Here is an 18,526-nt window from a genome sequence, read left to right on the forward strand (position 1 = left end):
GATATTTATATTTATGGGTAATTAGACATTAATGTATAAAAAAAAGGACGAATAACAGCCGATTCCGATACAGCAATATAACATGCCTCCCCTGTTTCATTCAACCGATCCACATTTTTCTGGATGGATGGATGTTTTCCCTTTCAGCTGCATCAGGGATTATCCTCCTTCAAAAGCAGTAAAATCAAATTTAGAAATTTGTCCCACCTTTTTATTGAAATTATTGGTGCGTACTGTCTACACCAGGCCTTCAGAAAGTTACGCCTGTGGTCACAACCAATCAGGGACTAGATCTGGCTGTGGCATTGACTGCAGAAGAAAAACAAATTTTTTTTTCAATCATGGAAGAGAAAATAACTGTGAGAAAGTAGCAAATTTTCTTAAAAGGTTTGTAAGCGTTGGGAATCTGCAAAACTTTTTCTACATACAGTCTGTCATATCTATAATTATCCTCTAGATGGTTCACAGGTGTGTTCCATCAGATGTCGTTAGTGGGGAGCTCAATAGGACCCTGCTGCCTGTATTTTATCGCCTCAGTGTTCAGCTAAAGTGATAAAATTCTTGCCCTCTATAATGCCTGACCTTGTATACTCAAGTTATTAATCTGTTGTGTGTTTCCTCTTTGGCCGGGCAAACATTGTACGATTTTTTTGCCCTTTTAGGTCCGATTCTCCAGTCGTGCGAGAATTCTTTTGTTCGGGCCAAGCTTCAGCCTCGTTGTGTGTCCTGTGTCATGTAGTATACAGGGGGTAAAGAGGGGCATTCAGCCGCTCACGACCACCTCCCAATCAGGAATCGTAAGGTCGAGAGAAAATGAAACATGTCTGACATTCAGTAGGTCCTTGAGAGGTGTTCGTGAGCAAATCGTGCTGTTGAAGCAGAGTTATGAGCTTCTACGAGACGATTAACCAGAACTTAACCCACTGTGCATGTGCGAACAAGTCAGTTTTATGCTGTCTTTCTGTACAGCATAAGAACCTGCATCATGAACAGTGATATTTTAAACCCTGTGATTTCATTGTACAGTTTGAGCTGTAGCTGAGTACAACGATTGAAAATGTTGTACAGTGTATGCCTAGCCTTAGGGGAATAAGTTCCCTGGGTCTTGTTTTCATTTATCTCCAGTCTACACAGATCATCTGCATGCCTTCAAGTTACCAATTTGGTTATCAATACTGGCAGTCAGTCACAGGTAACTCCCTGCGGTTGAATTTTGCTCAATCTCGTATGTGCAGTTCTCCAGCATTCGTTCCGTTCATTACAGTTAAGTCTGTATTGAACTTACCTTAAATCTGACCCTTTTACTGAGTTTCTTCTTCCTCTAGGAGACTGAGATCTAAAGATCCCCACTCAGTCCTCCCTAATGTCCTTACAACATCAGATATTCTTTTCTAATCATTCTATTGATCTATTGTACTGTGATCCTACATATGTTTCCATTACTGAATCACAAGCTTTCACTTTCACTATTTTTTCAATAAACCTTTTATAAATTCGTCAGCCTCCTGAGTGTATTTAGCATGAGGGTCAGAGGTGTTGCTAAAACCAGGATTTCGTAACTCTGGTCCTCAGGGCCCAATGCCCTGAGCACACCTGATTCAGATGATTGCATTACCTCCATCAAATGCTGCAAAAGCCTGTTGATGACCTTTTCGTTCAGGTCAGGGGTGTGGAGGCAGGGAAACACCACAAACAACTACGAGATGAGCTCCGAGGGTCAGGGTTTTGAAAACCTGCCTAAAACATAGACAGTGGATGGCTTAAAAAATAGCCCTTTTAATTCATCTCACGATGGATTGTCTAATTATTTATCATTTATTGTCCTCCCTTGTCTCCAGTGGAGACACTGGCTAGCCAACATCTCTCCAGAAGATTTGATGACAATGTGGAGCCTTCCGGAGGGAATAGCTGTTGCTTGCCAGACAAATTTCTGACATAATTTCCTACCCGCAAAGGCACTGATATTATTTTCATGTTCGGGGGGAACCCACCTTAAGGGTCTATTGATCATGTGACCAGGAGTGAGTATTGTCACGTGTGTTGCGATGTCATAATACTTGGGTCACAATACGATATTATCATTATATTGCAATATGACAATATATTGCAATATTTCACCCAGCTATCAAAATTAAATGCATACATATAAAAGAATTCATGTGTGGGATTTGATTCAGTCCATTTCTTCCACTCTGACTGCCTCAACTACAGAAATGGTGCGGTGGCACACAACAAAAGAGCTCCATGCCGCTATCTACCACAGTGGCAGTGCAGAGGTAGCCCATTTTCCATTATTGTTTAAGATACTTTTTATTATATCGATACTAGGAACTGAAAGTTAAGATTTTTTCTATGAAGCCTTTGTCTGGTAGAATCAGCCATGTTCAACTGAGCTTCAAATCGCATGTTGTGTGTTTAAAGTGCTGCAAAACTGGTACCTGGCTTACCTTGCCTTATTCCCTCTATGAAATCAGGTGTATTGGGTGTTTGCTGCTCTGGAGCATACAGGGTTGTAAGCTTTTGATTCTGCAGACCTCAGTGAACCACTTAGATTTTTAAGAAAATACCATGCAAACAAGACTGACAATCATTGCTTGCCTGAATTGAGAAGGACTACCCTTTGAAAAGGAAAGAGGTGCACAACTACGTTTGAAGAATAATGCAGCAGAAAAATCCCATGATATGTCATTTTATTTGTCGTGGAATATGGAGGCAATGCTGCCCCAAAAAACAATCGTTTGCAAATGAGTAAAGGTGTTTGGTCCGGTCTTGAAATCTGTGTGAAAACAAACTGAACGTATGAATGTTTTCAATTTAGCAGTTCCCTGAACCAATCCCTGGACATGACCAGCAGTGTGAATGTGCCTTTAAATGTGTTTACAAATAATCTGACACTACAAGATCTTTTCTTATGTTAGATTTTTCCAAATAATTAAGGCTGCATTACATTAAAGGAGAAAGCTACATTTTTGTTTCCTCCAGGCCAGAAGGTTGCCCATTCGCACTCACCAGCTCTCATTTCAAACTTCAATCATACTCTTTGCCTGGTGACCTTGAATAGCACTATTTGCCAGCCCTTTTGTCAGGTCCGCTAAATCCCCAAAAAAGAAAATTTAAATGAATCCACTGGACTTTGTTTCCAAGTTTGAAGTCCTTTCGCTTCCCATCCAGGAAGCTTTTTCAATTCAAAATGTCAGGAATAGCATTGAGTTTGAGGTTTTATACAGTAGCCCATCAAAATATTTTATTTTGAAAACTTGCAATTTGAAATGGACGAAGGGGTCCACCCCTTTGGAATGGGGGTCGTTTGGCTTCTTTTATTATCCTGCAATGCCCCATACCCATCTAAGTGTCTGAAAAGGGGGTCGTTAAGTTTAGTTTTTAAATTTTTTTCTCCTTTTTTTGTCATGCCTTTGACCTAAATGACTGAGAATCTTCCCCTCCATACAGGTCCACTAATGCTAATGCTAACCGTGGTTTCTACTGTTAAACATATAAATTACCTGCACAATAGGAAAGCAATTACCTCCATGTGGCTTCTGAGTTAATTTGCTTCCTTTAGGCAGCATCAGCGTTCAAAGGGGTGACAGATATTCACTGTCATGTTACTCATTTTTCTTGAGTCTGAAAATTATAAGCCTGAAAAAATTTATTTTTTAGCTCAACTACAGAGCTACTATTGGGCAACACCTGAGCACCATGTAACGTCATTTCAACCTATTCCTATAGGTAAAGAATTTTTTTTTTTTTTTGTGGCATCATAACGAGAAATTGATATGTGGATATTCTTAACCCATCAAAATATATAGAAAGATTATCTATACACAATATTTTCTGTACAATTAATAAGTTCAGTTGTACCACTCTAGTAAGTGTATTAATTTCAAAGAATGAGTTATTTTGATCAAAAAGTTGACCTTTAAATATTACCTATCAAATGCTGCAGCTGATCCCAGTAATGCTGAGGGAGGAAGAGTATGTAGATTCACCAAAAACCTTTTTTTTTTAGTTCTTTAGAAAAGATTTTTAGCTTAATAGGGTTACAGAATATCTACTAAATTCTAGAAAGGATAAATACATTTGTATAGTTTTGATAAAGCCAAATAAATAGAGAATATCCTATTATATTTGAAAGCTGATTTTATTACTGCATTTTTTATTATTGTATTTTTTCGGCCACTTTTGAATCAAATGTCAACAAATGTGCTTTTTAATGAAAATAATAAATAAATATATATTATTTACGATGATACATAGGCTATGGATTTCTCTTCTATGATGAGTTTTAATCTAAACAAAGAAAAACGGTAGGATTAATCATCAATCACCCCTCGAAACTCTCACTCATTTTAATGTAAATCATCATATTCAGTTGTGATTATACATTATTGTTTTTTAATTTAATGCCTTGTGTTTTTGAGAATGTTTTTCCAATTTCACACAGGCACACATTTTCCCATATGTGTAATAAGTTGATCTAAGTGAGCGGTGAATCATCTAATACTCAGTTAATGAACACTTTTGCACTTGCTGCTCTAAACACCTACAAGTCTGAGGCTGTTTCCTAGAAAGAAGCCTCCTACTCACACAAAGTGATGCATTTAATGCTTACAGTTTGTTTCTACACAAGGAGGACAGGGTCAGTCACAAGTGCCAGAACAGTGGCTATATGATGGAAAAGTCACATCTTTAAAACTACAGCTCAGTTCTAATGAATCCATTAGTTTTTCAAACAGCTTGTCCAGTTTCTGAGGACATAACACTTATAGATAAACATAAATTTCATAGACAGATATATTCACGAGGCTTGCAGCACAAAAAAATGTATTTTAGTGTTTGTCAAATTATGATTGATCAAATTAGACCATACAACACTGAGCCTGTCCAAAAGAATTACAATGAAAGTATCGGCAAATCCCAAAATCGCTGTTCCTCTGCTCGAAAGAGCCAATAAGGCAATAGTGGTCCTTGAGGTGTCTACTCTTTATGTTTATTTATGTTGGCTCTATCTTTGCCCTATTGTGGCTACACCTTTCTTATACTTCATCCAAAATAGTAAGGTTATGCTGAGCTATCGTTGAAATTTATGCTGCTATAAGGTTTGACTGCTAGAGTACATAGGGACCACTTTTCCTCATTCTACTTCATTCTATCTCTATTCTCCCCTTCTGCAGTATTTGTCAAGTTAGACTCATAACTTTGTGCTCCCTCTGCTTTTTCCTCATCATAGCAGCTTCATCTGGTCTGTGACTGTTTGGCTGTGACTCCATCCTAGAAATATTGGCCGTACGGCTGTCAGATACTGTAGATGTTTGAAGCTTAGCCTTTTTCCAGTGTAGTAGTTTTTCTTTTACTGTTACTAGAAAAAATTGGCTTGGAGCTCATCTGCCAGGCTATGACTTTCCTGGACAGGTCTACCTGTGGAGCTGGTTAACAGGTACCATATTTGGAGCTGTTCTGAAGATATTTGGTTAGGTAATATCCAAGTAACGTCTTCCTATGGGCAACGAGTTGAAGGCACAAGCTAAACTGTTCATAATTTATCATTTATGGTACGCCAGCATTCATAACATGTAGGCGAATCACTGTCCCCCAGACATCCGCGGTTATATTTCTTATATTTTCAAATCATTCTTCCTGTCTGCTGAACTGCTGCTAGTTTAACTCACATGCCTGGAAGATGTCTAGTGCTACTACCACAGATGATCACGCTCTCAAAATGGAATTGAACGATTCAGATTAGCTAGCCGAATGAATAGAAGGTTTAGAGCGTAGCCGCCTGTGGCCCGGGCTGCCTCTCACAACTCCAGTCCGCCGCGCGTATGATGTCATACACACTCCGCTTTGTTTTTAAAAAATATATATAAAAAATACGTCATCAACCTCAGCTCGAGCAGTGTTCCAATTGCCGAGAATGCCAGACTGAGAACACACCAAATTCCAGGATGTTGTTCTCGCGCCTCCCTCTTTACCCAGCATGTTTCAGAGCGGTCTTGAGATTGACAGCTGTTCCAAAATGCACTGCAGCCGCAGCAGCTTTCATTGGAGCGCTCAATTGAAAGTTAAAAGTTCTCTTTTTTGTTGCTGTTGTTCAATAAAAGTATGTTTTAACATAATTTAAGGTGAGAGTATTAGAGTTTAAAGCGTCACTATATGGTCCATAGATTTAATGCGTAATTAAAAAAAAGATTTCCTCAGTTGAAAGGACCGCACCAACCAGCGGAGCTCCAAAGCTAACGGCAGCCAGAGCTAACCGCAGCCCGTCTATAGCAGCCCTCTCTCGGCATAGCCGTGTGTGAAGTACCGCTGGCTCTGATGGGGATGTTTTTTGTTTTATTTGGCAAAATGTTAATTTGATGTGTGTTTATCTGACTGTTTTAATTATTATTCCCCCACTGAAAAATGTAAAATTGTATTATTATCTAGAGACTATAAATAACAGCAGGTTAAATGCAGCTCTAGACGAGCTGAACGTGTGGTGACGTCATCAGTCCGCTTCTTTTCCAATTGACCCAGCTGGCTCCCGTTCTCCCCAAGTCCAGACTTTCCTGTTTTCTTCTCAAGAATATACTTGGCGAGGACACGAGTCCGTACTCGCATTCTAGGGAATTGAAAAACGGCCCATGACACACATGACACTCTAATTAATATAGATTAAGTGATCTCATCCAAAGATTTTATGAAATAAATAACCAAAATGATGGAGAGACTGTCATGATAAGACTGATCAGTTCATCCCAGGGAGGCTGAAATTAAACCACAAATCCAACTCACGCTAGATGAGGATCCAGTGGTACCCAAGGCTATCCTCAGCCAATCATTAGCCATTCCTGTGGTTACAGATGTAAGGTGATTTGTTGGTAGGGAGTTTTATGTATTTATTGACAAATAACAAATAAATCCATTTAATGTATTAATTAATGTATGTATATATTATAATCAGAGCCAGGAGTTTGATTAATTAATTAGAAACATTTTCTAAAATACATCCTAAAATCCCAAGTGGGAACCTTTGTACTGACTTTTTTTTGTACACCCGTACATCTAACGCTCAAGCGGCATCACAGGTGTTGGTCCACTGTGGATATTCAAGCTTAAAAACCATGGTTTGAACCAAAGTACAAGTTCTGAAGAAGTTCTGCAGCGATGTGCACTTATGAAATACCTAAAATCGGTATGGCATCTACAGTAAGCCAGGTCCATGATCTAGTCTGTCTTCAGCGATTTATTTGGACATTATGGATATTTTTCTCAATCACTATTGGTACAGTGTGATTAGTGTGATATTGCACACATAATGTTATTGTGTATTCTAGGGAATGATTAGATACAATTACCTGATTACAAATCAGTTCTTGTCTAAAAGTTTCCAACACAGAAAAAAAAAAATCAATTGCTCGATTTGTCACCAGTGTCTTTTTTTGAAAAAAGGTTGGTAGAGTGGTCTGATAGGTGGCTGATTTGAGCGTACACATGGGTTTAATTGTTTGGGTTCCTTGTGGCACCTGCAGCGCAGCTGCACTGTCGTCAGTGTGAGCTCATTGTATGAGTAAAAATTCCCAGAGCTGTAGTGACTGTTTAAGTACTGTGAATTACACTGATAGTAACCCAGTGACCTTGACAGCTGTTATTAGTTTATCTGAGACTCCGACCAAGTCTGAAGGCTGATATGGACTCAAAGACACTCTTTGATATGTAGTTTAATGTGAAGGACCCAACATGCGCATCATCTGACATCTGTCATATCTGTTTTGTCCTCTCTGCTGCACAGTGCCCTCGGCTTGCAAAATGGCTCATGGTTACATGCCAAAAGAGTGACCGTCAGCAGAGAGAGTGGCTAATACACCATGACAGTGGGACGTCCTGTTTAACTTTTTATAGCTTCACTCAATATGAAGCAATATGGCACTGCTGTCAACAGAGCGGAGTTGTAGGGACTTGACTGTAATGTTACCTACGTCATGTGAACATTTTGTGTAATTGAAAGATGATACAAAACAAATCTTTTCGTAAAGAAAATAAAAATAGAGCACAAGCCTGAATTAATCAAAGTAAGTCAATTTTTCTTCAAAGATGGAATGGAATAAGTTAAATAACATTTCAAATAAGAAAAAACAAATGCATTGTTTTTTATTTCAAGTCTATAATATCTAATTATCTAATGGTAAATATAAAAATACTCTTTCCATTTGCAGATCATCTTATGCACATACTCAAATTAAAGTCGAATACACATATTTTAAAGTCGTAGGGAAGTCATTTAAATTTCAAATCATTCTGCCTTAAACATGTATATAAATGTACTCTTTATCAGACTCTTTATCTTTATTGTCCCAAAAGTTTGAAGATTTCTATTTTCAAAAAAATCCTGTCTCGGCCAATCATATATCAAAGGTCATCAGTCAATCAAATTTTTCGGTCATAGCATCTTGACTCATACGTCGCAGCTAATATACGTAACTATAGAGGACCAATCCTGCCATAATAAAAGTAAATACAGAAATAAAGAACTGCTCCAAAAATAAACAACTATACTTTAACTGTCCTCCAAAAATAGAATAAAAAAATAGATGTAGATAGAAATTAAATAATACAGTTAGACATGAATGTATATATCGCTTTTAATTAGCTTTTTTGTTTTTTTGGCTTTGTATTAATTACCGGATTTATTTATTTTCGGTTATAATCTTCAACTTTATTTATTTATTACTTATTTCTTTCACTGTTTATTTATGCACATGTTATAATATTTTTGCGTCGTTTATTCTTCATTTGTATTTTTTTTACTTTATTTATTTCTTTCATGCTATTTATTTCTGCCTGTCATATTTACATTTCTGTATGCATTTCTGCCTCATTATACAAATGAGTACAGGCTCAACTTCTGCCCATTGGTTGGTTAGCAGCCACCGGCCAGAGTCACAACAAACATGGCTACCTACGAAGAAGTTCTCAGTGAGCTGAGACATTTAGCAACTGTTTTTGAAAACAATGCTAAGGTTATAAGTATTGACTTTATTATTTTTCGTTTGGACACACACATGGACACAGGTGTCGACAATGTCTTCTTAACTCGGTGGCTAACGACCGCTGTGAAGTTGGTTTGAAGTTGGATATTAGATATTCAAGCTCCGCGGAGTCAGCGGGATCTAGCAAACAGTTGACCCGAGTCGACTGAGGGACTCCGATGTTGGCCAGCATCTCTCAGCTGCTCCCTCCTCCTGCACGCGGTGGTGCGGTTAGGGACCATCAACAGATCTTTGAACCAAACACTCTTGAGAAACAAAAATCAATAAATTCCTTATCTCATGACCAGCTAAGATGAAACTAATATAAAATCATGCCAATAGATAACAGATGTAAGGAACACTTTCTTTTATGCAATTTTAAGCCAATTTAAATTTTTAACATATTTTTAAAGACAAAAGTTGGGACTTTTCTTCAATAGCTTCCAGGTCATGTGATCTACTGACTCAAATTCTTTGTGAAATTGTTTTACTACTTTAGCCTGATGAGGCGCACTCATTTTTATTCCATTTAAAGCCTTTGTTCATTTTTTAAATTTTTTATTACCAAGCGAAGCTTCTGCCACCCTGGTGCCCTCTTCGGCAACATCTTTGTCCCCAATTTCCTTCTCTAAATAAAAAATGTATTCAAAGGAGACTCATCCGCGACCTTCGACACTAAACTCTTCTCCTCTTGCATGTTTCCTCTGTCCATAGCGTTCCTTGACAGTGTCGTTTCTAAGTCACCAATTTAGTGCTACTTGGTCCCAATGGAATTTCCCATTGGGAACCTACTAGCACTAAGCTGCTAACTGATTAGCAAGATGCTTTAGACAAACCTGCCACAACCAAACTTGCTTGCGAATCTTCCACCACACCGCCCTTTTAATAATGGACCAATCACATTCACTTTATTTACTCATGTAAAGTCATGAACCACTCGGAAGAATTCTGAACTGCAAACATTGGAACAGCCGGTTCCATACGACTTTAAAGGTATAGTGGAGGATTTTTGAGAAGTTTTGAAAAGACCTGCCCTCTCCACAAACAAAAGCAGATGCACAAACCGTACCCGCTCCCGAGAGGGAACACCTATTACACACGTGCGAGAGCATGCACCAGTCAGTTTCTCCTTGTGCACGTCAGTTTAAAAGTTGTTGTTTGCATCGATCGTACAAGCCTACTTTCCAAAAGAACATTTGCAATTTTTCCACTATGTCAGACTCACCACAAGTAGGTGAAAATAGGGACGAGCACATAGAACGGCCTTACGTAAGCATATCACCAGAATGATTGACAATTAGGAGGACCACTTATTCAGACGATCCACCCAGAAAAATAACATCCTACACTATACCTTTAAGAAATTGTAGAGTTGCGACGACAAATTATTGTGATTATTAGTATTTAGATAAAAAAGTTTAAAATGTATCAGAAATAATCTAACATTCTTGACATGATGATTGGATTTCAACTATTTACCAGAGCTGTATGAGACATTGTCCTAATCAGGTGTGTTGAAAGCTAAAAGGAAAGTAAAGCTAGGTAACAGGAATAGTAAATACAGCAACATACCAACAGTTTTACAGCGAATTAATCTCATAGAGTACTCCAGATTTTCTGCAGGGCTGCATTTACACCTTTCCATGCTCCCTCTTTCACTCACAGGCAGAACTCACACATAAATGTGCACACATCACTACAGCAGAGAATGAGGACCTGTGAATGAGTATGGAGATTAACTGCGGGAGAAGATCTGTGGCAGCCACCTGCTCTAAGCTTCTATAAGAGATGGTACCATGTGAAAAATAAGCCTAAAACACAGAGGCACCGATAGTCGGGTTGCAGGTATGGATGTGCAGGGAGTTTAATACACGAAACAGAGCACAGGGTGGTGCAGTGACCAACAACACAGAAATCACGGACAAATGAAAGACAAAGAAGGAGAGGGAGAGAGCCTGGGTGGAGAGCTGGAGGGATGGAGACTGACTGGAAGACAAACTTACTTGCAGGACAGCTGGTTAATACCATGTATAAAGTAACAGTCTCCTCCGTTAGCGCAGTAAGCCTTCTCTGAATCGTTGCAGCGCCTCGCATGACTGACACCTGGAGATGGGGTTGTGGTGGTCACTGATGATTGACAGGAAGTAGAGACAAGGGAGATTATGTTTAGTACTAACACACCCTACTAGAGGCTGCAAATCTGTTGAATAACCTAAAACAGAAATGCTGCAGTTTTATTAAATGTCAGCAACATAAGGCTGTTTCTTTATAAAGGGTATGAAATACCCTATATATCTATATCTATAGATATATAGTTGTATATATAAAGTTGTTATACAGAATACAAAGAGAATGTCCATCAACCACTGATTGCTATTCACACTGTTCTTTTAAATATACTCACTTTGTCCGTTAGTTTGATGAAATTAAAACTATAAAGTATTGAGCCATATTGACTACTGTTATATCTAGAGGAAGACAGGGAAATTTCTAAGCCTGCGAACACCATCCAAACTGTGAAGCATGGGGTTGGCAGCATCATGTTATGGGCCTGCTTTGCTGCATGAGGGACTGGTGCACTTCTCAAAGTAGATCATAAGGATAACTTGAGACAACTGAGCTGAAAATGTCCCTCAGTTAAAAGGGGTCAAATATAAATAATACTTATTCACTGTACTTTAAAAAAAGATTATTTATGTACCTGTACTTTATTCTTTCTTTTAAGGACTTCCTTTATTTTACAAAAAATAAATCAGTTTTTTAGTCCTTACTTTCTCAAAACTGTCTTTTTACTTATTTACATATTGATAATTGCATAATGTAACATCTACAAAAAAACAGAGGGAAATTTAAAAAGCAGAAAGAATCTGATCATTTGGAGCCAGTGTTACCAACTTTGCGCTTTTGTCGCTCATTTTAGAGTGTTAATTGACACTTTGGCGACAACACATAAAAGCACCGAACTCTTTCCTCCTGAGCGAGTGGATCTGTAAGCTCGCCTCCTGCTCTCTCTCCCTCTCTCATTGTCTGCTGTCGTCATGTAGGCAGACTGTCTGAATGCTGCAGCAGAGAGAGAGAACCTTTCCACTCTGAATCCAGATTGCAAATGAAATGCACATGTGAAAAACTGCTGCTAATCCCACGATATTGCAAAATGGGATCATGAAAATAATCTAACTGACACAGCTGTCTCAGATAAAAGCTATTGCTCTTAAAATCCCCAGGTTTTCCCTTCCTGCTATCCTGACATCTCTCTGCAGTCCTTTGACAGACATCCAAAGAAAAGGCAATAAGAGGGATTTCCTCCTGCATGAAATATATTTCAGTTCATCACCTTATTTGCATATATGCAAATTAGGCAATGGAGTTGTCTTGCGCCTTTTAGGACGGCCAGTAGCAACCTATTTTTGCTGAGGAGTCGCAAAAACTGGTCGAAGCAACGTTTGTTTAGAGACCAAAAATAAAATCCTATTGTTCCTCCGTCAACAAAAGTAAAACATCACTACTTTCACGTCTAGCTGAGTGGAATTGAGGTGCAATGAACAACCCTGAGGTTATAAACTTTGAAGGGATTACTTCCTTAGAACAAAAAACTGATTTTTCCTGCAAGTCTGATATTCGGCCTCGCACAGCGCTGCAGCCAGAATCCAGTCAAATAAATAATAATATTGAATTACAAGTGGTAAGTACCTGCAGCATCAGACACTGGATGTTTTCAATTGAGTTTTAATGATTTTTCTTTTAAGAACAAAGCTCTGTGGGAAAATGTACCCCTGCGAAAAATAAATTATTTGATCTATATCAGAGTTCATAGGTTTTATATTTATTTACTGGTTGAAAATATCCATGTGTTCATCTATAGTAATGTTTACACAGAGTGAAATATTTAAGGAATAATAAATTGAGAAGATCAGACTAAGTCATCGAGCTGGAACTGGTTAGACAGCTCATTTAAAACATAAAAAATGTATTGGCCCTGACCATTAAAATGATCAAATTTGAGAATCTAAAGGAATTGAAACCGAAATAAAGAATTGGAATCAGAACTGGAATCATACAAATTCAAACTACGCTCAACCCTACTCCAGACTACAGTACCATCAACTGTGATAAAACCACTTTCACAGCTGAAAGCTCAATCCATATATCATCAACAATGGGTGCTGACCAACTTGATTCAAATCTGTGTCAACCTGGAAAAGTGCAAATCTTTCTGGATGGTATTTTTTGTAGTCATATCAGACAAAGCTTGGGCCACTGCTATTAGTAAAAGGCATGGAGCAGTCAAACTCCATGCCTTTTATCCCAACAGTCACTATAAAAAGTTGGCTTACATACAGTATTTGAAATTATTCATTAAGATTTAATCATTGCAGCAGTTTTCATTACAATATGATTTCTCCATTGAAGGCTGTTAGTTTTACTTTTTTAGTTTTAAAATGCAGTTATGACTCAACCTGGTCCACAGGTGGACAGTTCAGGTCCTGAATGTAAGAACCTACCCAGTTACATCTAAAACCTGTTAACCTAACTAGGTAATTAGTCCCTACCTATGCCGTCGAGCTGCAAAAGCAAATAGTTGGAACTAATTAATCCTGTTAAACAACTCAGACAGATGTCAAACATATCTAAAAACCAATCTGATGCTTACTGATCTGCACGGTGATTATACTTGTGACGTTTTCTTGTCCTAACGAGTTTTCAGCCACACAGGTGTAGTTCCCCGAGTCTTCTACACGAACACGACTGATCTGCACCTTTGAATTTTTTCTTGAGTGAAAGAGAAAGAAAGGGACAAAGACAGACAGAAGGACAATCTCGGTTATTCATGTTAAATTGTTTTTTTTTTCTAGCTAAAGCAACTGGCAATACTGACATGTGTTCAAGCTTTTTAAATATTTCAAAGGAGTGTTGAACAACCGGACAATACCATTCTGCACTATCAACTCTAGCACAACATTTCAACCCTGTTTGTTAATAGAAGAATTCTGGCTTCAGTTAAAATATGCAAGGTTTGCTTTTTTAATGTGGGCTCTAAGTTTAACTATGAAAAGAAAAGAAAAAATTAGAAAAGCCCAAAAGAGCACAGTCACCGCGTAAAATTTGGTCTTCTTCCTGTGTTTGCGTTAACTGGATGCTAGCCCAGCTTTCTATGGGGTAATTTCTAGAGTCAGAGAAAAAAAACTGCTGGCTGTAAAACAGTGTAGCTGCTTTGTGTAACCAGGTGACGATGGTTAACAAACCATGCCTAACTGCTAATGTTGCTAACTCTGCATTCACATGGATCTGAATCATAGTTAAAAAAAGGTCAAAAAACCCTGGACTGGATCTGAATCATACACAAAAGTAAAATTGTCATCCCAGAGCAGTAAAAAAATTGGGTGGTAAAAATTCTGTCAATCTATTTTACTCTATATAGAGTATTTACAACTATACTGAGTGTAAATATGCTCAAGTTTGACAGCCATGCAGTGTAACTCTTACTCTATATAGTGTCGATTACCTGCCAGTTTCTTAGTCTTCCTGATTTTGACACTAAAATTAGCAAATTTGACAAGGAAAAGTTGAGACTTACTACTTACTTACTACTTTAGAGTAAATTTTACTCTAATTTGGAGAGGGACCAAATGTTATTTGAGATAGAGTTATATTCAACTCTGTTGGAGTTAAAGTCACACTTTTCTTTTACAGTGTACCCTGTAAAAGAAAAAAGGGTATATTTTATGCCTGAATGATGATCACATGGCAAGAATCAGATAAGTTTGATCTCCAGAAAGGTAAAAACTAAACGTCTCCCTCAGTAGAATTGGATATTAATGTATAAGAAACATCTCTGGGTCTGCATCCTGTTGCAGACTATTCTAACTTCTTTCAATACCTAGCCATACTGCACTGCTAAGACCAGCAGGTGGATTACTGAGAACAGCAAGCTGTGGTTCCATTACAACCATTATTCTTTTATTTATACTTACTTTCTCTACTCCTAAAGATCAACCATACAGGTTCTATTTAGTCTGATACAGGTACCTATGATTTTGACACAAGTTTAAACGATCCCAGATACGTGCTGCCTGTTTTTGGGGGGTCTGATTTTTGAAGCTAATATTATTTTTAGTCATCTCACTATTTAAAAAAAATAATACAATGATAACAAATTGTATGCAAGTCTTGAATTAAAAAAAAAGAAACATTTATAAAAAAAATAAAATAAAAAAAAAAGGTGGATAGCAAATGGAGGTAGCGGCAAGGCAGGCTCTTCAGTTTATCCAAATCATGGCTGATGGATGCAGTAATAAACTCAAACAAATATCAGCCTGGGCGGATAAAAGAAAATTCCTGCTGACATCAGCTAAAACATTTTGGCTGGCCAATGAATTGCTCTACATATTTTACACTAAATATTGCAAAATCATCCAATATCTTTCCTTATAATCTCCTTTGTATACAAGCCTCACTTGAAGACCTCTATAAACCTGTTTTAGTTCTGTTTTAGCAAAGCAAAGTTCTGTTTTACCCAGAGTGACTGATCTACAATAAACTTGTCAGGTGTCTCTTCATTCGAGTCAGTTCGACTGAACCTTATCCTCTCTTTTAACTAACTCAAATACTCACTTGTTGGTTTTTATTTTGAGGTCTCTGCCTTTCTGCAGCTCATGTCCATCTTTGTACCAGCGGAAGGAAGGGCTGGGGGTTCCCGACGCCTCACACTTCAAGTACATCTTCTCTCCTTCCATCAGAGACTGTCCTTGCATTGGTCTCAGTTTAGGAGCAGACGCTGGACAGACAGAAAACAGAGACATGATGATAAGCTTGAGACAGCGAGTCGAAAAAGTAAAAGATCATAAATAAATGGAAAATGAAAGCATGTATCATTGAAAAACTAAATATTTTAGTTGATCTGTCGTTTATCAGTCAGTATTGGCTTGGGTTGGTGAGGGTCTGATGTACTTTGAAGAAATACAGCTAGCATTGGAACCACCTTATGAAGCAGAAACTTTATAGTAGCAATAAAAGAAAGAAAGAAAGAAAGAAAGAAAGAGATAAATAAATTTAATATTTTCCCCCTTTTCTACTGTCCATAAAACAATTTGGGACTATATATAAGCCACATTACTTTGTAACAAGTGGTCATTTGGAGTTACTGCTGCCTTTTGATCAACTTGAACTAGTCTGGCTTCTAGGATCAACAAGGCATTTAGGCCCACAGAACTGCCACTCACTGGACATTTTCTCTTTTTCTGACCATTCGCTGTAAACACTAGAGATGGTCGGGCATGAAAATCCCAGTAGATCAGAGTTTCTAAAACACTCAGACCAGCCCGTCTAACACCAACAAACCACACCATTTCTTAAAGTCACTTAAATCACTTTTCTTCCCCATTCTGATGTTCAGTTTGAACCGGAGCAGATTGTCTTGACCACGTCTACATGCCTAAATGCATTGAGTTGCTGCCCTGAGACTGGCTGATTAGATATTTGCATTAAGGAGAAGTTGCATTAAGGAGATAAATAAAATAATTTACCTAATAAAGTGGCCATTGAGTGTATGTTGCTATTGTTAGGTAAAATTACAGTTGCTGAATATTTACAAACTTGCTGTATTAAAACAAAAAAAATTTAGCATAATTTTTGATGCACAAGCACAGCAAAATGTCTCTACATGCTCATCCAGGAGGAGAGGGTCAATTAATTCTTCCTGTTAAAATTCTTCCTGTACTTCTAAATGTTACCTATTTAAAGCTATTTTTGGTATATTTGCTGACCGTCTGAGGACCAACAGGCCTTATGGGGATCATAGGCTGGTCCTAATGTGGCAGATCCCTATTTCTTAGGGTTCGGGTGTGAATAAACTTTATGTTAAGGTTAGGGTTTGGAAAATACTGATATTAAGGTTAGTGTTAGGCTTAAATGCAGTTACTAAAATAAATGCAAGTCAATGTAGAGTCTCAATATGGATAGAAATACAAACTGGTGTGTGTGTGTGAGTGTCTGTTTTCCATAGAGACTTCTCTCTTCTCTGCTTAAAAATTACAACAGACTACATCAGTGACACTAGTACAGGCAAAACAAGCATGCAGGAGTTAGAGCAAGAACAAAACTCATCACCATACTGACGTCTAGCCATACACTTCACAACATTTCATCCACAACTCTATGGTTATTAGCCAATCACAGAGACACATACAGTAGAATGAGAACGAGGCATCACAGGAAAAAGTTAATCAGAGGCAAAACAAGAGTTGTGTAGGCCCAGAGCTCCTCACAGGACTGCTGCAGCATGGTTGATGCTGTAGGTACTTCTGTACACACAAGCTTTGTACATTTACATTCCAAAAAAGAAAATTAAAAACAATCCAACTGACTTTGTTTCCAAGTTTGAAGAGGTTTCACTTCCCATCCAGGAACATTTTTCAATTCAAATTGAATTTTCAATTCATGTTGAATTGAAAAATCTTCCTGGATGGGAAGGAAAAACTTTACACTACATTTATTCATTAACCCATTTACGCACACACTCATGGTGGTAAGCTACAATGCAGCCACAGCTGCCTTGGGGCCCACCGGCAGAAGCATGGCTGCTGTACACTGGCAACACCAGTCCCTCTGACACCCATCAGTAGACAATGCAAGAAAGTATGGGTCAGTATGTGTTTTTTTTTTTTTTCTTTGTCAAGAAGATGGAGTCTTCTTGTAAAGAGGTATGTGCTTTACACTGCAAAAATGTATCTAAAAATAAGTAAACTTTTCTTAAACTTTCTTAAACTTTTCTATATTTCCTCAAATTTGAGCAGTTGGATGGTCTACCAAATAAATAGGTAGTTTTGCCTTTAACATTAGATATTCAGGTAATTTTGCACTTACAATTAGCTAATCGATTAGCTAATCGATTAGTTTGTTCTTATTTTTTAATATCTAATATTATTCCATCTACTAATTGTCTACTTAACTGCTTAAAGAAACTAGAGAAAGGATGAAGTAATGAGACGCACATGTGACACGACTGGTGCTGTGTGTACCTGCATCCACCAGCAGAGCCGGTACAGCAGAAACGCCTCACAGACAAGCAGTAGTCTCTGCGCTGCATTGGTAATGCCATTATCTATATCACTTTTTTAGTGGGTTTTGAGTTGATGTCGGTCATTTGCTGACTGCTGAAAGGTCCACTACTATCCATGTAAGTCTTTGAAACAACTGATTGGTCTTGTACTAATAGAACTATGGAAACAACCGTGGCTTCCTGTGTCAAAACTGTTGGGGGCCGACATGTAGCATCAACTGATGTTACATCCGTAGGACTGGTAGAAAATTTGGCCCCCAAATTGCAGAATATTATGCAGCGCATTGTTGGCTCATTGGTTTTGGTTTTTAATACCTCATCGCCAAATAGCATTAATAAACTGGACAAGCATGTCTTTCAGAATTCCTGCACCTAGTTCCTTTAAATCAGGGGTCTTCAAAGTTTTCCAGGCCAAGGACCCCCAAAACCGATGGCGAGATGAAGCAGGGATGTAGCCCCT

At 38.0% G+C, this 18,526-nt stretch overlaps 1 protein-coding gene across 6 annotated transcripts in view; it reads right to left on the bottom strand.

Annotated features, from left to right (window-relative positions):
• nrg2b (neuregulin 2b) overlaps positions 1 to 18,526 on the bottom strand; it is a 121,337-nt gene that overhangs the window by 57,737 nt on the left and 45,074 nt on the right. For all 6 annotated transcript variants that reach the window (XM_038277629.1, XM_038277628.1, XM_038277626.1 and 3 more), the window contains exons 2-4: positions 15,621 to 15,783; positions 13,660 to 13,778; positions 11,012 to 11,135 (exon numbers count right to left, since the gene is read on the bottom strand). In XM_038277629.1, the coding sequence (XP_038133557.1) occupies positions 11,012 to 11,135; positions 13,660 to 13,778; positions 15,621 to 15,783 (406 nt within the window). The remainder of the gene's footprint in view (positions 1 to 11,011; positions 11,136 to 13,659; positions 13,779 to 15,620; positions 15,784 to 18,526) is intronic.

This window comes from Cyprinodon tularosa, unplaced genomic scaffold (assembly GCF_016077235.1).
Source record: "Cyprinodon tularosa strain WSP-4 unplaced genomic scaffold, ASM1607723v1 ctg133, whole genome shotgun sequence".
Classification (NCBI taxonomy): Eukaryota; Metazoa; Chordata; class Actinopteri; order Cyprinodontiformes; family Cyprinodontidae; genus Cyprinodon; species Cyprinodon tularosa.